Raw genomic sequence first — 25983 nt, forward strand, 5'->3', positions numbered from 1 at the left:
TCGATATATCCCGTCTAGATTAGATGCGATATATCGATCCCCGAGCAATCGATTTTAACGCGCCGATACGGCACGTAGTCTAGACGTGGCCTTAGTTGCAGCGCTGTAAAGCCACCACCAGCGCTGCAACTCTCCAGTGTAGCCAAGCCCTATGTTTTGTTACTATCTCTTGCTTTCATCTGCTCCTTATTGTTGCTCAGGCAAGGGATTGAAATATTCAAGCAGGATTCTAGCATTAATGCTCTGTTTTCTTGTAGGAAGGTAGCAGTCAAAGAAATCCAGTTTTGTGTGTGTGTGTGTGTGTGTGTGTGTGGCAAGTTGCCCAGCAGAGAAGTTGAAGTTTCATCAATCCTTGTTAGAGACTGACTTTATTTCTTTTTTGGTTTGCTTGTTTCCAGATTCAGGAGGACCAATTATAATGTTTGCCATGAAAGATGTCATTAAGGAGTGAATGTTCGGTGTATAATTTTTTTTGTCATGAACATTATAAGGATAAAAATTGATTTACAAGGTCTTAATGAATGGACTGTAGCTAGTCAGTGTCACAAGTGATCCTCCCCCCTTCCTTTGCAGCAAAATGAACAGTATTAGCATTGAGCTTTTGAAGAGTTCCTCCTAATATAAGTTCCTACAACACAATGCTGAGCAAAATGGATAATGTTCCCTTTTTTTTAAAACTGAGAATTCTTTCACTAAGGAAGCTGTATTTAAAAAGTGTTGCCAAAACACGTGCAAAGAAGTTGGATCCACAATCAAAACCATGCTGTTGCAGCATATTGTGAATGCTGGGTAGACACTGGTCTGGCCCAGATTCAAATATCAAGAAATTATTATGTTGCACTTAGGTTCCTACCAGAGAGCTTTGTGAATAGAGTCAGACCATTATGGTAATTTAGTAATGAGCCAGGTCTATCACATTACATGTAGCAAATATTTAAAGCAATATGCTCTCTTGATGAGTGTTACATGCACGTATGTATAGATATATAGATATTTTAACTAGTAAATACTGCTATTTTGGCCACTAACCAACAATTGGCAGAAGTAGGGGTATCTCATAGACTACCTTAAGACTTCAGTGAGCATTGACAGTGTAGCTCTTGCTTAACTATAAATAGGCATTATCTGAAATTAGAATAGAATCCACTAAAATTGGAACTGAAAAATGATTTAGGCCTGTATAAAAATGGTTACAACAACTTTAAAACTATGTTTTCACATTTGTATAGTTTATCATGTATCTGAATATTGGTGTTGTCTCTTCAACTGGTGTGTAAAATAGAAATATAGTTCTTAGAGAATTTTAAATGTATTGAATTTAGTTCGCTTTGGGAATAGTAACCTGGCTAAATATCTTGTAACTTGTTCCAGTTTAACTGGTCATATTTGGTCCTTATACATTTTTATATGGTGTTTGCAATATATATTGCAGACGTGTACATACTGTATATGTAATAAACACTATGTGGATGATGAGTTCTCAAATGTTCTTAGTGTACGCTATATATTAATAGCGTCTTGTGAACCATCTCCTCTTCCATATGTAATTGTGTGCACCTTATCCCTTCCCATTTGCTGTAAAATCCCTCCATAACATGTAACTTATCACCTTGGAGTCAAGTGATATCAATATAGTTTTTGTTCTAGTCCTTCACTGTTGCACAGTTGTATTTCAAGGGAGTTCCAGATGTTTCTTGGTTTCCCAGTGAGTAATAAAAGGTCAGTTTTATTAGTGATGAGTCTAGTATTGTCAACCTTGAGGGTTAAAAAAAATCATATGTCAGCCCCCCCTAAAAATTAGATTTAAAAAAATAAAAATTGGAACTTTTTTATTTGCCATCTGTGGATGTTTTTTACTTTTTATTTTTATTTTTTTGATCCTTTATAAAACACTTGGTCCATGTTTTCACTGCAGCCATTAGGGCTAGAAAATCTTCTAAATGAAAGCTGAGATTCTTGTGTAATCACTTGAGTCCAGGAGCTGGGGCTTAAACAAAAACAAACCCCTCCAAATCTAAATATCGTAAGACTTGCAATAAAATTTTGAGTTGGCAACACTGGTTTTTTCTTTTGTAACACCTTCTTCTGAAAAGCAGTTTTCAAAGTAGAAAATTATGATATCCAAGTCCATAGCTATCACAAGATAGTCGTAGAGATGATGTTTTATTGACTCGTGTGAGTACAATATTTCCCTACAGTATTAAAACTATGGGAATGGAACTTGCAGGCTTTTTGGAGTAGCAAGTTCTCTTTGTGCTCTAACCACCATAATTGAAACGTGTATATCTGTGTATGCGAATAGCTTTTATAATTAAGATTATACTTTGTGAGATCAGAATAATGCTGACCCTGAGATGTTCTCTGAGAGAGTTGCTGAATAAAATAATACCAAAATAGTATTTATCTAGAAGTATTGTCAGCAAACTATTGCTTAAAAGCAAGCCTCTGAGTAACAATTAGGTAACTGTCTAGCCATTATGAATCTGTTGTGATTCATAATAGCTAGAATTTTATGAATGTTGTGAAAGCTACACTAAACTTTATTTTTCAAGAAAGAGTTCTGCAAAGTCTACTCACCTTTCATAGCAAGGTCAGTACAGATACCTAGATGGAAAGTGTTTTCTGTGGTTCTGAAAAGAATCTGACTTCTTTTTAAGTTGCTTCTGTACTTGCCTTTTATCAGACTTAGTTGAATAAGAAGATTTGTGAGGCAGTCCCTGGGATTTTAGATGTTTATATCAACCAGTGCTGCTGTCCCTCCAAGAAACTTGACATATATAAACTTAAACAAGTTGCAAATGCATTATGTGAATAATAATTAATATGGGATTTTCTTTTTCAGCCCTTTTTCCAGCTTGTAAAATTACGAAAACTTGGACTCAGCGATAATGAAATTCAGCGGCTCCCTCCAGAAATAGCAAACTTCATGCAGCTGGTGGAACTTGATTTGTCTCGAAATGGTAAGCTAGAGTATTCATAGACTTGTTTGGTTCTGCCCTATTTACTGTACACAGGAGAACCTCAGAGTTACAAATACCTCAGGAATAGAGGTTGTTCAGAACTCTGAAATGTTCGTAACTCTGAACAAAACGTTAGTTCTTTCAAAAGTTTACAACTGAACTTTGATTTAATACAGTTTTGAAATTTTACTATGCAGACCATTTTACTGCTTTTAACCATTTTAATGTAAATGAAACAAGTACAGAAACAGTTACCTTGTCAAATCTTATTTAAAACTTTCCATTTGTTTTGGTTTTTTAAGTAGTTTACATTTAACACAGTACTGTACTTGACTTTTTGTTGTTGCTTTTTCCCCCGTTTCTGCTGCTGCCTGTTTGAGTACTTCCAGGTCCAAATGAAGTGTGTGATCGACCAGTCAGCTTGTAACTCTAGTGTTTGTAACTCGGAGGTTCTACACTGTACTGTGATTCTCAATATGCTACTGGGGTCTTTGTATGGCTCCAAAGCCTCTAAATACCCTGCAGAATGTGCTCCTAGATAATGCACAGTTTTCTGGAGTGCTAGACTGAGTGTACTATGCTTCAGTGCTAAGGGGAGCCAGCAGTAGAACTATACCATTAGAGTACTGTTCTTTTTTCTGCCCACTCCTTTCTGAAAGGTTAAATCCTGTTTTGCTCTGTGCGTGTCTGTTTGGTAAGATTTTCAAGCACAGTTATAAATATATACCTAGAAGGCAGAGACCAAAATGAAAGATGTGGGAGACAGCCCATCGATGTACAAAGACTATGCCCTGGTTAAATGTCTGTTCCATTCCTCATCCTCTTCCATCTCTCTCCCCCTAATCTTTTGTTGTTCCTCACTGCAAGTAAAAAGCATACCATTTGTTGTTGAGTTCTTCCGCTTGCTTCAATTGCTGTTTCTGCTTTTCCAAGCAGTGACAGTGAAATTGGTGTGACTTGTCAGCTTTCTAGCCTGGTGATCCCTTGGTAACCATGGGAGATGTTTAGGGCTCCCTCTCAGCAGCTTGCTGCCCTGATGGATTAGGAGCAGCAAATCAGTGTTTGGGACTGGAGCATGGTCTCTTGTTGCCTGGGCCAGCAAATATCAGGAACACTGCAGAAGCAATCCACGAGTCCCCTGGGCAAAAAGGGGTAGCTCTCAGTGATACGCTTCTGGTTTAGTGAAGGAACAAGAGCCAGTTAAGTGCAGAGGCAGTCATGTCTATCCTTTTATGTCTGGAGTGTTGCTTCAGTGTATACTCATGAAAATTGTTGGGGTGGGGGCGGTGGGGAGACGGGGACAAAAATGTACCTGAATATAAGGAGCTAGAGAAGAGCTAGAGAAGTGAAGTTAAACTGTAAAGGAAATGTGTATTTTGTTTCCATTTGTAGAGTCATCCAACCTTTCCTCTTCTCCTCCTCCTCTCCCCCCCCCCCCATATCTGCCTAAACTTTGAATCCTCATGTGAAGGTGTCAGGTGATTGCAGTCTCACCTAACCCCTCCTCTGGACATTCAGCAATGAAATGCAGCCACTTCTGACCCCCATTCCCAAAAGAATTACTGCAAGACTTCCACTGTACTGCATCATTTCATGCATATTCACAAAGCTTTGTAGAAAGGAGCCTGTGTGATTGAGCAGGAATTATGTAGGAGCCAGAAAGGAATGCATTCAGTTGGTTAAGAAATTGCATTGTAAAAATGGTGTATATGTCTCTGTGTTAGTGCCATTGGCTTTATGTACAGCATTTGGCTGTGTAGGTCTGCCAAGAGATGGCAGCTCTTTAATTCCAAAGGAAGCAGTACTTTGGCTCAACTCTGTTTTTTCCTTGCAAATGAATAACTGACTGCAGAAAAGCTGATGAAGCAGAGCCACTGAACATTAAGCAACCTGATTTCACTTAGAGTTGAACTCTCATGCCAACTTCCAACAAGAATGGATAGTGTGAATGAATGTTTGTGTGTGGAGGGGGTGGTGGTTATAAAATACTTCCTAGTGCAATAACTTGTGAAGTGATGACTTGGACTAAAGTAGGTTGCAGGAAGCAATTTCTCTTGTACCTCCAAGGTCCAGTCTTAATCACCCATTTTATTGTGCTATTTTCTTGTCTTCCAAGTTCATTACCTGAAATGACTGGCTTAACTTTCTTTAGTTTAATACAGTTGCATGTAACTGCTTACAACTTAGTTAGTTGCTTTTGTCAATCTAAAACCCTTGTTTTAGGATTCTCACAGTATTCCAGATATCAGAGTGTTCTGTAGGGTTCCTAGTTCTGTTCTTCAGAACAGCTTTACTTAGGAGAGAATCTCAACATGCCTAAGGTTTCTCCTACCCAGTGACTCTCTGTTAATCAGTCTTTGCTGTTTATGTACTCAGCAAAAACTACAATCGTGTGTTTCTTTCAGATGTAGAAAAACAACTCTGCTTGTGAAAACATGACCTGCTGCATGCATAGGGAAGTGTGATGATGACATCTTAACTCTGGGCACAAGAGATCATTGTTCTGTTCTTGTCCTAGATATTTGCTTAGTGCACTAATGACTTTCATTTCTGGCCATCCTACTTCCTTCAGAGATGGAATACTAATACCAGTTCATTAAATTACAGTTACCACCACTGGCCATTGTACCGGACTATTCCCCACAGATAAAATGGGATACTCTGAGTGTTCTATCACAGGATGAGGTGGTGGAGAAGTTATTGAATGAACAGAATGTTTCCATCCTTCTCCTATCATAGAGCTAATGTTTCTTCCTTTCTCCCTACCCTTCAAATGATAAGCTGAGGGCAACTTTACATATCAGATATGTAGACTACAGAACTGCATTGCAAATCGAAAAAGGTGTGTAAAGAGCCAGTGGCATCCCCAGCAGCAACAAATGTAACTTGCAAAATATTTTAAATTCCAAGATATAAGTGAATTGCTACATGCAGGCAACACTTCATCATGCTGTCAGCAGAGTGAGTCTGTCTCTCATGTTGGCACGAAGGGAGGAATGCTACTCAGTGGAAGCTTTGTTAGGGATGGTGAAGATCCATTCCCTGCTACCTTTGCTCCTTATTACTCCCCAGAAGTCCCAGCCCTCCTGTGCTTGCCACCCAAGTACCCAATCCCCTACTCAATATACATTTTACTAGGATTTCTGGGACTGAGGGACATCTTATGTTCTCCATTGAGGTAGCAGCAGGTGAGAAGGAGGAATAATAGTAAGCTCCAACAAAGGACACATTTAGTACTTCACAAAAGATGTTTGTGCAAACGTAATCATTGTACATGTGGGTTATCCCTGCATATGGGACTGGAAATTTAGGACATTTACACGAGGAATTAAGCTAATGTACAGTGGACTGAGTTTACTTCTGAATAAGAGCATCCACACAGAAGTCTAAGGATATGCCTATACTTCAATAGCTACAGCTGCGCCGCTGTAGCACTTCAGTGGGAACAATCTCATCTCCAACAGGAAGGATTCGCCTGTTAGCATAGGTAATCCACCTCCCTGAGAGGCAGTAGCTAAGTTGATGGAAGAATTCTTCCATTGACCTAGTGCTGACTACATTAGAGGTTGGGTGATCTTAGTTACATCTCTCAGGAGTGTGGATTTTTCACACCCTTGAGAGATGTTGCTATGCCAATATAAGTTCCCATTGTAGACTGTCCCTAATGTGCTTTAAGTAATACACTTTAAATTCACACCTTTAATTCATTTGGTTTAATTTCTTTGTGGACAAGCCTTTAGGATTCTTGAGTTTGACTGACAAAAAGTTGCTCTTCCTGGTGTGGGCAGGGGTTCCAGCTTGGGTAGTTGGCACAGGCCATCTGCTTGGAGGAGAGTATGTTTACACCAGAAAAGTAATGCTGGCATACCTATGCTGGTATAGCTAGAACGGCAAAGTGTCCTACATAGATACAGCTTATATCAGCATAAAAGTGCTTTTGCTGGCATAGTTTACACCAGTTCCCCTGAGAGCCATAAACTATGCCTGCAAAAGCTCTCTTATGCTGGTGTGTGTAGACTAGGAGCTGGTCTACACTAGACAATTAGATCAATCCGGCTACGTGGCTCAGGGTGTGAAAAATTCACACCGCTGAGTGACGTAGTTAGGTCGACCTAAGTTCCTGTGTAGACAGCATTCAGTTTACAGAAGAATTTTTCCATTAACCTAGCTATCGCCACAGCGGTTCTCCTGTCACTGGATTAATTACAGTGCTGCAGCTTTGTCACTGTAGCGTTTTTCAAGTGTAGACCATCCCTAAGGCTTATAACTAGGGTGACCATAGCTTCCCAAAGAGAAAATGGACACTCTCAGACGCTTACCTGAGACCTCTCCCCCACGAGGCTGTTACCTGTCGCTGGAACCTTGCTGACCCCCCTCCCCATGCTGGCCTGCTAAGCCTATGGTTGTGAGTTCAATCCTTGAGGGAGCCAGCTAGGGATCTGGGGTAAAATCAGTACTTGATCCTGCTAGTGAAGGCAGGGGGCTGGACTCGATGACCTTTCAGGGTCCCTTCCAGCTCTGTGAGATAGTACATCTCCAGTGTTGCCTCCCCCCATCCCAGCTCTGTCTTCCTCCGGGGGAGGGGGATGGCATCTCCACTTACCCCCACTAAACATTCCTTGCCACTGTACCCCACTTTTTGACATAAGTGGGCATTTGTTCCGTTTACTCTTGCCGACTTGATCAGTTGGCAAGAGCAAATGGGACAAATGTCTATTTTTTGGGGAGGAAAGTCTGGATGGCTGGGGCCAGGCTTAAAAAAGGGACTGTCCTGGTCAAAATGGGACATATGGTCACCCTACTTATACCAGCATAGCTATGTATGTTTAAACAAAACAAACAAACAAAAAAAACCCATGCGCCTAACCAATATAGCTATGCCTGCATAAGTTTTAAATGTAGACCAGGCCTCAGCACTGCTTCTTGCCTCAAAAGCAGCATGGCTTCTGCAGATGCTAGCCCTCCGATGACTAATGTGAACTGTTTTAGCATTAACTTAATATTGGCAATGTCTGGGGCTTATAGCAGTGAGGGTGATGGCAACTAACCCCTTTTCTATCCTAGCTGTTCACTGTTCCTTGTCAAACACTAGTTCCTCCACCAACCACTTCAATCAAACTGAGGGGTTGAGAATTTATCCATTTTAGGGCTTGGCTACACTTGCAGATATAGAGTGCTTTGGGTTAAACCAGCCTTCGGGGAGCGCAGTAGGAAAAGCGCTGCAGTCTGTCCACACTGACAGCTGCAAGCACACTGGTGTGGCCACATTTGCAGCATTTGCAGCGGTATTGGGAGCAGTGGATTTTGGGCAGCTAACCCAGCGTTCAAATGGCTGCAACGTGCTTTTCAAATGAAGGGAGTAGGGTGGAGTGTGTTGTTTGTATATGGGGGGGGAGAGAGTGGGTTTTTGGAGAGCTGAGAGTGTGTCAGCACGCTATCTTGTAAGTTCAGCTCCTCCTAGCCCCCCATCTCTCTCTCACTCAGTAAACATTTGCTTTGCCCCGTTGCAGCTAAGCAGCCACAGTCTGAAATGGAGCTCTGAAAAGGCACTTCCACATTCCTCAGCTGATTTCACAACAAAGAGAAGAGAGGCCACTTGACTTAAGGGGATTATAGGATGTTTCCAGAGGTCAGTTAGAGCGCTGTAACATAACTCCTCATTTACACTGGCTCTGGGGCATCTCAGCCAATACATAACAGCCGTTATCCCTCTCGTGGAGGTGGAGTACCAGGAGTGCTCTAGCCAAAGAGTCAGAGCGCTCTGTGTGCCTTGCCAATGTGGATGGGAAGTAAGGTAGAGCACTCTGGGAGGCTTTATTGCGGTATGAAGTGCCAATGTAGCCAAGCCCCTAATTTCTAGAGTGCTCATGTGGTCGCGTGATTGAGGTGCAAAAAGCTGATGGCCAGAGGGATGTTTCTTCTCTTGTGGGAAATGTACGCTGTCACTTCTGTGTGTGAAGTATTCTTATGCAACTGAACTTCCTTCCCATTACATGTGAAATAAGAAAGCTACCTTCACCTCAGGATCGATTCTAGGGTCTCATTATTAGGGGAGTTTTTTGTAAAGTAGAACTTGGCTAAAAAGCCAGCATTTTGTTGTGCTTTATAATTTATATAAAGGATGAAGACTCCAATTTGCTGCTGTTCCATTGCTTAACATTGGTAGCTTTGTTTGGCCTTTCAGACAATAATTTGGAGTCTCATGAAGATCATTGCTAGGGGGTAAATGTTCTCTTTGCCGGTCTCCTCTTCAATAGCACCAGCCCTGCTTCAACCTGAAATGAAAACAAGACTTACCATGCACTTGTAGTTGTGGTATATAAATATTATCTTCCTAATGAAATAAAGTTTTGCTTTTAGAATTCCTTCGAGGCTGTCCTGCAACTACTGTCTTGCTGTCTTTTCATTCTGGCCTTGTTTCTTCTCTCCTACTCCCCTTATATTTCTGAACTATTATATTTCTGTCTGCTGCTGTAGATTACTTTCTTTGCTGGGATGGTCCCTGAATCTGTGTGCAGACTGCTGTGTGGAGTGAGCCTCTAACTTAGGCTTCTTTTTCGAGGCGTGTCCCTGTGGGTGTTCCACTTCAGGTGATTGTGCATCCCTGCACCTTTGATTAGAGAAATTCAGCAGCAGTGCTCGTCTGGGTTGCAGATGTGCTTTCTCCATCTTGTACCATTGTCAGCACGTATCTAGTGCTGCACAACTTGACCCCCCTCAGTTCCTTCTCAGCTGTCCTCTGCCTGAGACAGATCTCCCAGCAGTGTTAAAACCGATAACTATACTTAGTGTTCAGAACAGTCTTTTAGAGTGGTTTTAAGTACCATAGTTAGGCTTACTTATCCTTTACTCCCTGCTTATTTTCTTAAAAAAACAAAACAAACCTTTTTTTCCTCTTCCCTTTCTTCTAAGTTTGTATATCCCTTAGCATAGTTTGTGTTCACTGTTAGGATCAAACCACTATAATTCGAACCATACCTGGTTCATTGGGCATCAAATGTTGCTTTTCCTGGTGGGAGGTGATCCCAGTCTCGGATGGGCACTCAGTACCTCTGGCATCTAGGTGAGTCACACATCCCACAGAAGTGCTCTCACTCCACCAGCTTAAAACCTTGTGTCAGGAAGGACAGAGACCTATGTCTTAAACTTCTATTAATGGAGAAGTCTCTGTTCCTGGCATCCAATCCTGGTCCACAGAATCCCTCTGGACTACAGTCTCCAACAACTTCACCCTTCTCACAGTGGAAAGCTTTCTCCTCCAAAAAGATAGTGAGGAAAAGAGGATTGACTTCCTCCCTTAAAGAGCTGCTGAAAAAGAAGTGGTCTCTGACCCGCTCCATACCCTTGGTACCAGTTGCACTGCAGCTGAGTACTTACAAGGCACAGCGTACCATGAATTGGAGAGGCTCGGCTTTGAGGGGCAAACAGACACTTAACCTCCTTTGCTACGGCATAGAGACAGCTGCCTAAAGATATGGCAACACCTCCTGTCCCAGTAGTGCAGACTGCTCAAATGTCAGCACTGACAGCCGCAAGTGCAACAGCATTGTTGGCGCTGACCATCTCAGTACTGAAATAATTGGCATTACACCATTTTCTACACCACAAGGACCTGCTTGTTTAATTGACGCAGGAATCACCTCTCTTCGGTACCAATGTTTCTCCAGCATGTTCGGCACCATGTCAGGAATATCTTTGGCCCTTTCATTTTCCAGTGAGGAGGAAGATGCCTTCTGCTGTAAGGATGGCACCACCTATGCCATTCCCCACCCAGTGGGCCTACTGGGACCCCTAGGGACTATATAGGAGACAGTACCCTAGGCCCCTGAGACCCTACAAGGAGAGGATTAGATTTCCCCCACCATCCTCAATGACTGCCCCATCAGAGCCCCTTGAAGAAGGCTTTGAAGAACAGGAGGTGACCCTGGAACTGGACAAGACACCGGCAACTAACATTTCTTCTTCTTCCCAGACAAGGCCATAATGCCACCGCCACCCACATTTCCCAGAGCTCTTTAAAAGAATCACTGATTCCCTAGAGGTACCTCTAGAGGAGGTCCCAGAGTTTCAACACAAATTACTGGACAGTTTCCAAGCATTCTCTTCATCGAAAATTACGCTTCTGATAAACAACACACTCATGGAATCGGCTAAAAACATGGCAGACCCCGGCCATGATACTTCCCACTTCCAAGAGAGTGGATAAAAAGTACTGTTCCCTCAAAGGAACTGGACTTTTTATTTTCTCACCCCACATCAGATTTCTTAGTGGTTGATGCCATCAAACATTGAGGCAGGCAGCACCAATCCAGATCCACTTTGAATGACGACAAGTAAAAACAGTTAGACCTCTTTGGTCGCAAGACCTATTCATCAGCCACTCTTCGATTTCGGATCGCCAGTTACGCTGCTCTAATGGCAAAATATGACCACACGAACTATTCCAAACTCTCAGATTTTATTGACATAATTCCATAAGACTAAAGAGATCAATTTAAAGCCATCATTTCAGAGGGCCAACTCCCAGCTAAACCACCTAACAGGCATCTTTAGATGCGGCTGACCCAGCGGCAGACTCCACGGCTACTGTCCTAGTTATGCATCAAGTTTCGTGGCTTCACTTGTCTGGCTTCCCAAAAGAAATACTATCTATAACAGGTACCATCACATCACAGAGGGAAAATCTTTTTCTGAATGAAGTAGTGGTGGGAGTAAAAGCACAGTGAATGGAGGTCTATTCTGTACCTCAGAAAACTCAACAAATTCATCTACTGGTTCACAATGGTCACATTAGCAACAATAATATCAGCATTGGAACAAGGGGGCTGGTTTTCAGCCCTTGACCTACAAGATGCTTATTTTCACGTAACCATATATCTTGCACACAGGAAGTTCCTCAGGTTTACTCTGGGGACAGAATATTATGAATACAAAGTTCTGCCTTTTGGCCTTTTGACAACAGTGTGAGGTTTTCTCCTCTACCCCCCAAATTCTTGCGGTAGTGGCAGAGCACCTCCATAAGCAGGGAGTGACAATATTTCTCTATATGGACAATTGCCTTCTAAAAGCACCCACAGAGGCGGCAGATGCTATAGACATTCTGCACAGGATAGTCACCCTCTTCTCGCAGCTGGGATTCCAAGTAAACATTGACACCCGTGCAGAAACTGGACTTCAATGGGGCCCATCTTGAAGCTCTAGAGGCCAAAGCGTCCCTACCACCAACCAGATTAGTTACCGTAGTCAGTCTGATCTTCACGGTACTCAATAGCCCACAGATATCAGTGCAGATCTGTCTCCAACGATTAGGTCATATGGCAGCAACCTACATGACTTCACATGCTCTGCATTCAGGGTTGGCTAAGAACTGTCTACATTCCATACAAACACAGCCTGAACAGGCACCTCACTGTGCTGCTCAAAGTCAGACTCTCCACACTTTTGGACCCAATCCCACAACGTGTGTGGGTGTCCCTTTCATGCAGACTCCACCCTCAGTGCTTCTCACAACAAATCCCTCCTTGATGCGGGGCCCACCTACAACATCACACAATTCAGGGAAGATGGTCTCCCTCTGGGACACCATTACACACAAACCTCTTGGAATAGTGCAGTCCGCAACATGTGCTTGCACTTCCTTGGTCAGGAACAAAAGCAGCAATGCTTGCATGTTTTATCTAAACTGACAGGGGAGCAAGATCACGCTTCCTGTGCAGTGAAGCAGAAAACTGTGGAACTGATGTATCCGCTACAATGTCAACGTCTGCCTCGTATCTCTCCGGATGTCAAAACACCACAGCAGATACAAAGAGGAGGGAATTTTATCAGGACCATGAGTGGGAGCTAAACAACAAGGTTCTGCAGAGCATATTCAAACACTGGGGTCACCTATTCATAGACCTCTTCATGACATCCCAGAATTACAAATGCCTGCAATTCTGCTCAAGAGCAGGGTTGGACTTCTGATCCCTGGGCAATGCCATTCTTCTCAAATGGGATGTGCCTCTGCTATAGGTGTTTTCCCCCATCCCCCTGCTATCAAGGATAATACACAAAATAAGAGGAGACAAAGCCAAAGTCATAGTGATAGTGGCCCCAGACAAATTTTGGTACTCGTACCTTTTCAGGATGGCGGTATGTGCACCATGCACTCTTCCACTTCTGCCGGATCATCTATCGCAAGGTTTATCACCCAAACCTAGAGAGGCTTCGCCTGAGAGCATGGCTCCTACCTGGTTCTATCACGACGCACTGACTTGCTCGGAATAGCTGAAAGACATATTATTGAACAGCAGAAGGACAACCCACACGCAGGACTTCATAAATAGAGGAGATTCTACATCTGTTGCAAAAACAAACTATCCCAAGCCATTACCACCCCCCTTACCAATGATTTTAGAATACAGGCCAGAGTTCTTCAGTTGCAGCATATCCCTTAGCTCAGTCACAGTCCATCTTGCAGCTATTACAGCCTTTCATCACAAGGAAAAGCGGCATAAAGAAAAAGAAGAGGAAATAAGACCATAAAGTATATGAGAGATCTGTATTTTCCCTTCCTATCACCAAATGCTTTCTTAGGGATATCAGAAACGTCTACCCTGAAATATGAGTACCTGCCCCACCTTGGGCCTTAAACTTGGTAATAAACTGCCTTGCTGGGGCCCCATTTGAACCATTAGCAACATGCTAACATATCTGTCAATGAAGGTGATCTTCTTAATCACTATCACGTCTGCCTGACAAGTGGGAGAATCAGGGGCCCTCTTGGCACACCCACCATATGCTATCTTTTTCAAGGATAAGGTCACCTTAAAACCTCATCCTAAATTTTTACCCAACCAATCCATCTTTACTCATTTTTCTCCTAAACCTCATGGGAGCAAATGGGACTCAGTATTTCACACTCTGGACATCAAATGTGCACTCACATGCTACTTTTAGAGAACCAAGACCTACTGAAAGTCAGTGAAACTTTTTATTTCAACTTTGGAATGATCTGAAGGTTTTTCCTTTTCCAAGCAGACTATCTAAATGGATTTATGGATGCAGTCACCTTTGCTACCAACAGGAGGATATACAACCCTCAAAAGGGATCCGAACCCATTTCACCAGGTCCTTATCAGTCTTAGTAGCCTCTCTCAACAATGTACCAATCATGGACATCCATAAAGTGGCCACCTGGACATCTGCATACGTGGTCAGAAAACACTATGCAATAGATCTGAGTTCAAGTTTGGATGAATTGGTAGGACTTGGTGTATTATCATCAGTTACCCATGCAACTCTTAAGCCCCTTCCATCAATGGAGGGGCACTGCTCAACAGTCATCTAAAGTGGAGCACCCACAGGGACACTCTCTTCAGAGAAGAGAAGATTTCTCATCCTGTACAGTAACTGAGGTTCTTCGCAATGATGTTCCTGTAGATGCTACACTACCTGCCCTCTTCCTCTCTACTTCAGAGTTCAGTTTCTGGACTGTACGGTAGAGAAGGAACTTATAGGGGTCTGGTTGTGTGGTGCTAGATCAATGTCTGTCAAACTTTTTTACTGGTGACCCTTTTCACATAGCAAGCCTCTGAGTGCGGACCCCCCCCCCCCTTATAAATTAAAAACACCTTTTTATGTATATTTAACCTATTATAAATCCTGGAGGCAAAGCGGGGTTTGGAGTGGAGCTTGACAACTCGTGACCCCCTGAGAGGTCCCGACCCCCAGTTTGAGAACCCCTGTGCTAGATAGATGCCGACGATGGCACGAGATGGGGAGAGCACATGCATGACCCAGATGAGCACTGCTACTGAAATTCTCCGATCAAAGGTGCAGGGATGTACAATCACCTGAAGTGGAGTACCCATAGTGACACCAATTTGAAGAATCTGTTACTTCACAGGGTGAGTAACCTTCTCTTATTATTCTCTCCCCTCACTGTTTTATTACTGCCAAGTATTAGAATGACCTGTTAACTCTGTGTATTTTTAAATGGCTTTTTGTCTAAGAACGGAATCTGAAGTTTATTCTGGACTTTATTTGCAGATGGCCTCACTAAAAGGTGAACAGGAAAGCATTTGAGTGGTAGTGCTTTGTTAAATATTTAGGTATATTGTTAAGGGAAACCCATTGCTACATATTTAATTTCTCTCAAACACTCTTGTGCTAATATTGAATATAAGACAGTGAATTTCCCTAGTAGAAAAAGTCTTAGTTTGACATCCTCAGCAGGTGCAGGCCCTACAACCTTTTAATGTCACTGTTTGTTTGCCAGTATAGAAGCATGAGATTGTTTCCTTTTCTACATTGCATTACTTTTCCCCCAATCCTCCTGGTGCCAGGGACAGGGGAGAAGACTTGAGTAAACTGTTTAAGCAGCATTAACTTAAATTATGTCTGAGGTAGCGTAAATATGCAAGTAATTATCCCATTGTAAGGCTGTGTGTGAATGGGGATTTTACAAAAATCATTCCCACCAGTGCCATCCCCAGTCATCTATAAAATTTCTTAGTGTAAACAAGGCTGTAAGAAGGTACCAAGGAGGAATGAGTGACTCAGGGATGTGACTGTCGAAGAACAGATAAGATGTGGTAGGCTGATTTCCTAGCAAATCTATGAATATTTTAAAGGTTATTAGGAAACCCTTACACTCTTGTTCCCCTTCCCTCCATCCCTGCTCACTTGAAAGTTGACTTGCTTTGTCAGAAAGGGCCACAGAATAAATATCTTGTTGATAGTTTGTATTTCAATTAGTTTCCCATCTGATGTTTCTCAGATGTTATTTCTCAGTCTACAGTGCGGACTAAATAGTGCTTTTTAATGGTTTTTAAGACCTTGTCTACACTACAGGTTTTGCTGACAAAAGTCAGCTTTCATGCACAAAACAGTGGAAGTCTACGTACTGCAATGCTTCTCTGCCAACAGAACTCTCTCCTGCTTTGCTGACAAAATAAAACCACCTCAGTGAGAGGCATAGAGCTTTATGTGGCAAAGTTATATTGACAAAGTGTCAGTGTCGGCACTGTACTTGGTTATGTTGCTATACTTGGCCTCCAGGAGGTGTCCCACAAATACCCATCCTGACCGCTCTGGTCAGCAGTTTGAGCTCCACTGCCCTGCACCCAGATACACAGGCATCCACCCCTCTCTCTTTAAAGGCCAGGGAATTTTTGAAATTCCACTTCCTGTTTCCTCGGTGGGAGCAGCTCACATTGCGTTTTCCCAGCTCATCATGGTGGCTCCGTGCAGCAAACGCTCTCCTACTTGGAGCACACCTGAGTTGTTGGATCTGTTGGCGCTGTGGGGAGAGGAGGCTGTGCAGTCCCAGCTCCGCTCCAGCTGTAGGAACTTCTATACCTATGGTCAGATTTCTCATGGCATGTTGGACAAGGGCTACAAACGGGACACGCATCAGTGCCATGTGAAGATGAAGTAGCTGAGGCAGGCCTACCAGAAGACAAGGGAGGTAAAAGTTGCTCTGATGCTGCGCCAAAGACCTGCCACTTCACTTCTATAAGGAACTGGATGCTATCCTTGGTGGCAACCCCACCTCCACTGCTGAGAAACCAGTGGATACTCTGGTGGGAGTGGACAGTGGACTTAACCAGGTGGACGAAGTTGTGGATGAGGCGGTTGGTTGAGTTGGAGGACAATGTGGAACACTACTGGGTCGTCTGGTGGTGTGGTGAGTTAGGACTTCTCTTCTACTCTGGACGGGTCTAGTCAGTTCCAGCAGTCTGTCTCTTGTGCTCATGATGCAGGAGAGGAGAGCCCTCTTAAATGATATTTTTGAGTTGATGCTGATCGGAGCAAGGAGGACATGTTCAGAGAGGTGCGCCAATCCTCAGAGGCTGAAAAAAAGAGAACACAGGGAGTGGAGAGAGACCCTGAAGGAAAAATTTAAAATAGAAAGGCAGGACAGAAAGGAGAGTGAGGAGCGCATTGTAAAGGGCCAGCAGTGGATGAGAAACATGATGGAGGAGCAAACAGAGATGTTGAAGTGCCTAATCGCGCTCCAGGCAGAATACGTGTGCCCCCTCCCCTGGCTGATACAGAACTGCTTTCCCCAAACTCCTCCCACACATACCTTGCAACTTCCCGGAACGTCTCGGTACCCCATTCACTCCACTCCTTTGGACAGTTTCCAAACTGAGAGCTGGACTTACACACAGCTATAAGAGTCTATGTGCCCTGCATTCTTATCTCCCATCCCACCAAGTCTTTTGTTTGTGTTGTTAATTGGTATTTAATAAAAACAAACTCCCAAAAAGATAAGCAATCTTATAATCTCGTACACGTGGTGGTTGCTTATGGTAGTAATACATAGTGTCAGTTTGATTATTTGCTGACTGTAAATCCCAGTCAGGAATCATCACAATTTCGTGCAAGGTGGCAAGTTAACAAAGCATGGCAGAATGCTATGCAGAAAAACACATTACTGGTGCTCTTTGTCAAAATGTTGCCTAAAAGCCTCCCTGACTTGAATAGCCCCCTATTATGTCCCCCATAATAGCTATGGTATCTGGCTGGTCAAATTCGGCAGTCAAACGATCCACCTCTGTGCTCCACCTTGGGGGAAACTTTTCACCCTTAGCCTCACAAATATGGAGCATGCAGCAGGCCGCTATGACCACAGGAATATTTTCTTGATTTTAGGCCTAATCTGTCATTAAGGTAGCACCAGTGCACTTTTAATCTGCCAAAGGCATGTTCGGTGGTCATTCTGCACCTGCTCAACCTATTGCTGAAGCACTTCTTGCTGCTGTCTAGGTTTCCCATTTAAGGCTTTGTGAGCCATGAGAGTAAGGGGTACACTGGGCCTTCTAGGATGACTATGGGCATTTCAACATTCCACACCATAAGATTCCAGTAGGGGAACAAAGTTCCTGGTTGGAGCATTGTGTGAACATGCACAAGCGATGTAACTATACTGGCTTTTGCTAGTCAATGCCAGTGTTCCTGAAGATGTGTGTCATGCACCTTCCCAGACCATCCCATGTTTATGTCAGTGAAATGCCCACCATGATCCACAACTGCCTGCAATACCATAGGGAAGTACCCTCTTTCTATTGATGTACTCTGTCACAAGATGGTCCAGGGCCAAAATTGGAATATGCATGCCATCTGTCGCCTGGCGCGGTTTGGGAATCCCATTGCTGCAAAGCCATCCACTTCTTCACGCTTATTGCCAAGAGTCACAATCCTTTGTAGCAGGATGCAATTAATGGCCCTGCACACTTGTTTTACTGCAGCCCCAATGGTTGACTTCCTGACTCCAAACTGATTCATGTCTGACCAGTAGTAATCTGAAGTTGCAAGGTTCCACACAGCGATAGCCACATGCTTCTCCACTGAGAGGGCAGCTCTCATTTTGATGCCCTTGTGCTGCAGTTCTGGGGTGAGCTCTGCACACAGTTCCAGGCAGGTGCTTGTCATCCCAGGCCTGCATAACAATGAAATCTAACCACTCTGTGCTTGTTTCCCAAACCCCAAAGCAATGGTCCAGTGTGTTCAGCTGCTCTGTGAATGCCAAAAGTAATCTGGTGGTGTGTGTTTCTATGGCACACAGCAGGTCAGTCAACTCTGATTCCTGTTCAGATTGGGAGCTCATGATATCCTGCATGGCCATCCGCAATATGTTCATAACAGTGACCACAACAGTAGATAGCAATGCGGTATCCATCCTTTCAGACAGAGATGGTGGCCGCACAGTAAAGATGGAGCTGTTGAAAAATGCTACGAAATGCAGTTGGAAGCCCACAGAATGCTGGGACAGAAAAAAACTGCATCATGGGACATAGAACCCACACTTGTGATGCACTGCAATCCATTCTGCCTTCCCACAAGTCCTAGCTGCAAAAGGTGTTGAGTAGCACAGTGGATAGCTACCCACAGTGCACTGCTCTCTCTGGTGGTGCTAGAGCACCAACTGGATGTGCTCTGCTGACTGAAGGAGCATTGTGTGAACACGCACAAGTGATGTAATTATACTGGTTTTTGATAGTCAATGCAAGTTAAACTGACAAGACAGTTAGGCCTTGTCTACACTATAGAGCAAGTGTGACAATTTTTTAAGGGGAACAGCAAAGAGATATCGAGGCCAAACTCAAGTCTTGCTGCAGATCTTGAGAACTCTTCACAGAATTCCTGACACTGCCAATATATTTTTTTTTTTGACCTATCTTCCTAGGAAAAGTAATATCACTCTCTGTATTAATATGCTTTTTTGGTGTGTAAATACACTAAACTCAAGTGTGGTTTTAGTGGCTTTAAGTATGTGACTATCAGTCTTTAAATTAGATATTTACTTGGTACTCAAGATTGGATATCTTCTTCGAGCCAACATTTAGATGAAGGAATTATGGAAGAAGAAATGCATATTATGTCTAGTTTTAGCTCTGACTTCTGGTAACATTCTGTTCTTCCCAGGACTCTGCAGAATTTGCCGCCCAAAAGAGGGGAAAAAAACAGCTGTACAAATAATTAGTGGGTCAGAGGGTATGTCCATTAGAGACTAAATGAATTGGATATGCACAGCTTACTTGTATTCTACAAATACCCGTAGAAATGAAAGACAAGAATGAATTACAGTACTTTGCCTAGTCACTATACAAGACTAATGAAGATGGAAATGTAAGTTTTTGTTACTGATTGGGAGGGAAAAGATCATCTTCAAGACAGTGAGGTCTTGCAGTGGAATTAATAATTAGGGAAGTTAAATAAGGGAGTGGATTTCCAACACAGAATTTGGTTAAAGGATTTTTTATGTCTCTGTGTTGGACAAGATGGCCCAAAAATTAGCTTCTAATCTTATTCAGGGGTGAAGCCTATAGCTGTATTTCATCTGTGTACTACCGCAAAATCATCTTAGTCTTCCTAAATCCTTCAGTTTTGGATACAGATGAATAGGGCCATACTACTTTGTCATTTCAGAAACTCAGACCATTTCACTCCTACCCATCTCAGGATCCAAGACAAAAAATATTCCTATCGAAAAGCTCTCCATGGCCTTGTTCAACTCCTACTTTGTCATCACCTCTGTTTGTTCATTCCATTTGCCTTTACCTCCTGTCTCTTTAGTATGACTCAATACACTTGGACTTCTAAGTGTAATTTACATGGAACTCCTCAAGGACACACTTTTTCTTTTCCATCTCACCTTTGAACCCTTCCATCTGTTTCATGTTAGCCTATAATTGATCACCTCTACTTACCCATTCTTCCCTGACATTACTGATTGCTTACATTCATCACTAATTAGTCTGCAAGACAAGTTTTTTGCTTTTCAATTTCATCCCTTCTTCCTTGTCTGTAGCGTCCCTTGTTCTGCCTGTGTAACCCATGTGCTTTATAAAGTAGTATCTTGCTGACTTTTTTTGAAGCCAAGAAAAGCAATGGGGAGGGGGAATGGATTTGCATCAGCCATTTGCATCTTTGGTTCACCTGTGTGCACAGCGGAGTAGGGAAAATGATTATAAGTTCCAGAACAAAGGCATGGCAATGACTGTAAGCTCTTTGGAGCAGGGGCTGTCTTGGTTCTGTATTAGTACAGCACCTAGCACAATAGATTCCTGGTCCTTGACTAGGGATCCTAGGCAGTGGTACCAATTGAGGAGGAAGTGGTAAATGCCCTTCCACCCCCAGGTTTTTGCACTTTAAGTATTGACCCTATGCTAAATCAGTACAGCTGTTGCCAGAGCCAACCGGAGCATCACTTTGGCTGCAACACCACTGAAATTTGACCCAGCTGCCCCTTTTTACAGTTGGAGGGGCATATGAGCCAAATATTAGTGAATGGCATTGAAACCTAGCACATGAGGTTGCAGCATCACTCAAATTTGGCCCTGCTGCTCTATCATCCAGGTGGAGGGGTGGCTGGCCCTAAAAGTGTTGGGAGTCAGTTCCTGCACAACAGAGCACAGGGGAGTCTGCTGAGAACTCTACTCCTGGCAGCACTGGCTCAATGAAGCAGATGGGTAAGAGAGATGGGAGACTGAGGCTCCCTAGCTGAGGGAGACCTGCTGCCCCAGTGTGGGGGAGGAGGTTCGGACAAGTAGGACCAGAGCGGAGTCCTTTCTGCATAGTTGGCAGGGACTAGAATTGCTTCCCCTTCCAAATATCTGAATTGATGCCTCTGCTTGTAGGCACTTATCTTAGAGCTTAGTCCATCCCGTGCTTTGCTGCACGTTAGGCAAGGATGGCAAATGTAGATAGCCCATCAACTACTTTTCTCTCCAGATCTTCCCATTTCATGTTGGGGTACTTGATGTCATTCAGAATTGTTTGTTTCCATGTTATTCGTGCTCTTCCTCTTTCTTCTTGCATTTTCTGGCTTCTTTTCAAGGGCAGTATTTGGTAAGTGTTCTCTTTCCATTCTCAGCAGATGTCCCAGCCACTGATGTCGACTTTTGTAGATTATTTGTGAGGGTGTTTGTTTCCCAACCTTTTTTTTTTTCATTTCCAATCTGGGCATTTAAATCTCTCGTAACCAAGACAAGATCGTGGTTTGGTACTTCTTTCATTACGTTGTTCAATTCTGTATAGAACCTCTCTTTATCCTCTTCATCTGCATCGTTGTTTGGAGCGTATGCCTGGACTGTGGTGCACTTAATGTGCTGAGAGAGGAATCTAGCTGCCAGTAGCTTATCTGATATTGGCAGCCAATTCATAAATGATTTTTTCAGCGCTAGTCATGATGATTCCTACACCTCTCTCTCATGTTTGGTTCCACCTGAATATAACCTTGTTTTTTCTCCAGATGTTATCATACCTTGATCTTTCTACCTAACTCATGAAGGAAAATATTAATAGATAGGAGCTATAGGGAGCCCTACCAAATTCACGGTCCATTTTGGTCAATTTCAAATTCATAGGATTTTTAAAATTGTCACTTTCATGATTTCAGATATTTCCATCTGAACTTTCCTGGGGTTATAACCAGAGGGTCCCGACCCAAAAGAGGGTTGTGGGGACAGTGGTCGCAAGGCTATTGTAGCGGGGTCACAGTATTGCCATCTATACTTCTGTGCTGCTGCTGCTGACAGAGGCATTACCTTTAGAGCTGGGCAGCGCAGATGTGGAGGTGTGTATCAATTGGGGAGGGCAGGACCAGCCTTACAGGTGGGCAACTGTGCAGGGCCCTGTAGTTGGGGAGCGCTGTGCCACCCCCCCAGCCAGCTCATGGCCCCTTTAACCACTAAGCACTGGGCCCAGAGCAAGGAGGGGCAGGGCTGGGTGCAAGGGTGCTGGAACCTTTTTGGAAGTGAGAGGGCCACCAATACTGGAACCAGGGGTGGCAAGGACCATGCCTTTCACTTTTTAACATGGGCATAGTTTGCGGGAGCAGAAGGAGGCATTGCTCCCCCAAACTGTAAGCCTTTGGGCAGGCACAAAGTGGTGCTGACAGGGGCTGTACTTCGTGCTAGCATTGGCCCTGGAACCTCAAACCTCAGGCAGGTGCAGAGTGGCGTCCAGCTCCTCTGCCACCAAGAGAGCAAGAGGGAACCTGGCATGAGTAAGAGAAGGAAGGGGACCTCACGCTAGGCATAACCAATCCCCAAATGCAGCCACAAGGGGATGCCCCAGCCACAGACTAAACCCTGTTACAAAGTCACGTTTGGCTAACAGTTATCCGCTTTAAATAGGGACTCTGTCTGTGTAAAGAGCTCAGAGTCTGAACTTAGTAAGAAGAAGGTGTATAACTGCCTGTTTAACTTGCTTCTCTTCTGTGGAAAAGAGTGCCTTATACAAATCTAGGGAATGAGTATCTTACATGCAGATATGTCAAAATCTGCAATACTTAGTTGCAGGCAAAGTTCTCTGTCTGACTACGCAAGTTGAGCAGACCAAGGCCAGGTCTACACTGCGACTTTAAATCGGTTTAATGGCCGATATACCGATTTAACGCTGTATCCGTTCACACGATGTCGTCATTAATATCGACTTTAACGGCTCCTTAAATCGATTTCGGAACTCCTCCCAAACTACTGACCTCACCCTCCCTTGTGAAGGCAGCCAGACAAACCCTTTTTGGCGCCTTTTTTCGCGAGGGAAGTGCACTTGAGGCAAAACGCCATAGCCACAGTGCAATCATGGACCCTGAGATCACAACCGGATATCCTGGACCCATGCTCCAACCACCTCGCTTACTCTCGTGCGTGACTATTACTGGAACCATGAACTGCAAGGCAGGTGAGGAGAGCGAGAGGCAGCTATTGCTGACGCCAGAGGACAGTGATGACGAGATGGAGGCAGGAATTCTCCATAACGCTCACCCCAGCGTTTTGGAGCTACTCTATTAACCGGGGCATCTTCGTAGCCATTGAACGCCAAATTTGGGTCACGTGGAACAAGCACAGGACTGGTTGGGCCACATTGTTTTAACGGTGTTAGTGAACGTATTCGCAGTGGCTGCGAACTTTCGATGCGTAAGAGCACTTTCTTAGAACTTTGTGACATGCCTTTGCCCCTGCCGCTGAAAATGCCATAATACAAACATTGAGAGCAGCCCTGACAGTGGAGAAAGCGAGTGGACAATAGCCCTGCTGGAGCTTGCAACACCAGACAGCTACCGGTCGTCGGGAACAATTGGTGGGCAATCTACTGTGGTCCGGCTGCGTTGAGATGCGATGCTATGAGTAATGCTCATAGATAAGCAATAGCAATATATATCATATATTATGCTATGCGAATTGTTGAACGTGAAAACAGAGTTGTTTGTTAGGACTTCTCGAGTTACATCGTTAGAATATTGTAATAGCTAGGACTGGTCATTTATAGGCCTTGCGAGACTCGAGAGAGATTTTAGCCTTCATGTCCGAGATATAAGAATAATAAAGTCTTGCTGCATTGAGTACGCTCATAGATGTGAACCCATATCGCGTCTCATGACTCCAGTTGTGGCACCTCAAGACACAAGCACAGAAGCTTGAACACAGTACAGTGTACACGTACATAGGGGTACTGGCATGTTAACTTTTCTAATGGTGAATGTCATATAGTCACTGGGTGCTCAGAGACCACTCATGGTGTTTACAGATTTACACACCATCGTATACCAAAAAATGTAGGTAGACGTAGAATTGAAGGCTGATACTATTAACATGTTTGGTTATAAGTGCTCAGGAAGCGGGGATCATGACGCTCCGTCTTCAGGAGCACTAGTCTGTTGAATGGCTTCTGCAGCAAGGGAATACTTCCCAGAGCCAGAAAAATGAACCGCTGGGAATGTTCAAGCCTTATAGTTATCCTGGGGACCCAGCCTTACCCCTTGATGCCATGGCTCATGAAGCATACACCTGGCAGGCCTGGACATGGTCATGAGCTGATTCAACTACAGGCTGAGCAAGTGGCGCGGATGGTGGTAATAGAACTGTGCATTTGGCCGCTTTAAAGGGTCGCTGGCGATCATTAACTTACATCGCTCAGACCTCAGTCCAAACCAGTGTCACTGCTTGGCTACTCTGCTTGCTGTGTGCTCCAACAATCTTTTGAGACTAGGGGGAGCATTTATGGCTGGTGGAAGGCTGAGGCAAAAATCACCTGGCCGCTGAGTACGAGCAGCCAGAGACCAGGGCGATTAGAGGCACACCTCGAGCGCTGCGTATCAGAGGAAAGCCTGAAACGAGTTGCAGCACGGTCAGGGTACGGCTGTGACTCTGTTTGCTTCCCTGATGGGACTTATTCAGTGTAGCAACTCATCTCGCTCTGCCGCGCGTTGTTGAGTTCAGCGATTAAGTCGCACTGATTATGAGAAACTTTCGGATGATAGTTCGATTACTTGTTCGCTTTTACGAAAATCATTTACTTGTGTCTGAAGAGAGTGATTCATTAAATCACAAAGCTTAGTACTTTTAGGTGCTCTTTCTGTCATATCAAATCATGTTGTATTTTCGGCGTGTGACGTGATGGCTGCACCTGTAAGCAACCCATCTCGCTAGCTCTTCCGCTTATCGGATGTATTCTTTCCTTATTATGAGCGTAACTAATCCACAGTTATAGTTAGGCGATCGAGTTCCATTAGAAAGGTTGGTCAGCGCTTGGCTGTTGGTGCATATTTAGTGAAGCGGAAGGAAGAGTTAGAAGAACTCGATCAGTTGATATGCGAGCTCATTAGATGACCTCCGAGTTTGTAGCGGGATTACAGCCTTTTGCCTTAACTGCTCCAGGCGGCTGTGGAGAGTAGGTGGGTGCAGAAAGCCTTCCCCACGCGTTCTTACACGTCTGGGGAGGGAAGATTGGGACGTGGGCTTGCAGGGAGGTGATAAGGGGCTGCACGGCACTCTGTACTGCGCTGGCTCTCCTGAAGATCAGCCATGCGTTGAGATACAGTTTGAGCACGCAGCAGCTGCAGCGTTGCCATACTCGCCAACGCTGGTTCTTCCTGCCTAGCCCTCAGGATCGTTCACTGGCATCTTTCCTGTACTTTTGCCTACCACATCCTTCCAATCATTCTGTTCTATCCCTCTCACTTGTGTAGTACTTCAATAAAAAATTTTTTTTTTTCTAGTTTTTTTGGGGGAACATTCAGTCTCGCTTCTTTTCTTCCTCCGCCGTTTCAGAGCACGCCCTCGTGATGGCCTAGCGGATGCCGAGAAATTGTTGCACTGCCATGGGGAAGGCAAATCCAGGAGATAAGTATGTGGAAAGATACATTTGTCAGAGCATGATAGTACTCTTTCACATAGAACACTATCCACCTTACAGAGCACATGTGATCTCCATACAAGGTCATTTTTTGTTATGTTTAATACTTCCGTGTTCTGTGTGGAACTGGTGTGGCAAACACACCAGACGCAGTACGGGGCAACCGTACTCCACGCGGCGCGATGCTTTATAGGTAAGTAAGCTTTAAGTTGACTTCTCCGCCGTTCATATACACATGTATCCTATTTAACGATGTGATAGTCTTGCTACCTGTAAGAGGAACCTGCAAAGCTCGATAACCCCCCTCTTCACAATCCACCAACAGCGCATGGCTCCTATTCTATATACTCGATCGCTGCTAGTGATCACCCTACTTCACCCCCGCCATTCG

The 25983-nt window shown here is 44.0% G+C and overlaps 1 protein-coding gene across 1 annotated transcript in view; it reads left to right on the forward strand.

The window, feature by feature from the left end:
• Positions 1–25983, forward strand: part of LRRC1 (leucine rich repeat containing 1) — a 135112-nt gene that overhangs the window by 18676 nt on the left and 90453 nt on the right. Inside the window, exon 2 of the mRNA XM_075063725.1 lies at positions 2843–2960. Within this exon, the coding sequence (XP_074919826.1) occupies positions 2843–2960 (118 nt within the window). The remainder of the gene's footprint in view (positions 1–2842; positions 2961–25983) is intronic.

Source organism: Chelonoidis abingdonii, chromosome 3 (assembly GCF_003597395.2).
Source record: "Chelonoidis abingdonii isolate Lonesome George chromosome 3, CheloAbing_2.0, whole genome shotgun sequence".
Classification (NCBI taxonomy): Eukaryota; Metazoa; Chordata; order Testudines; family Testudinidae; genus Chelonoidis; species Chelonoidis abingdonii.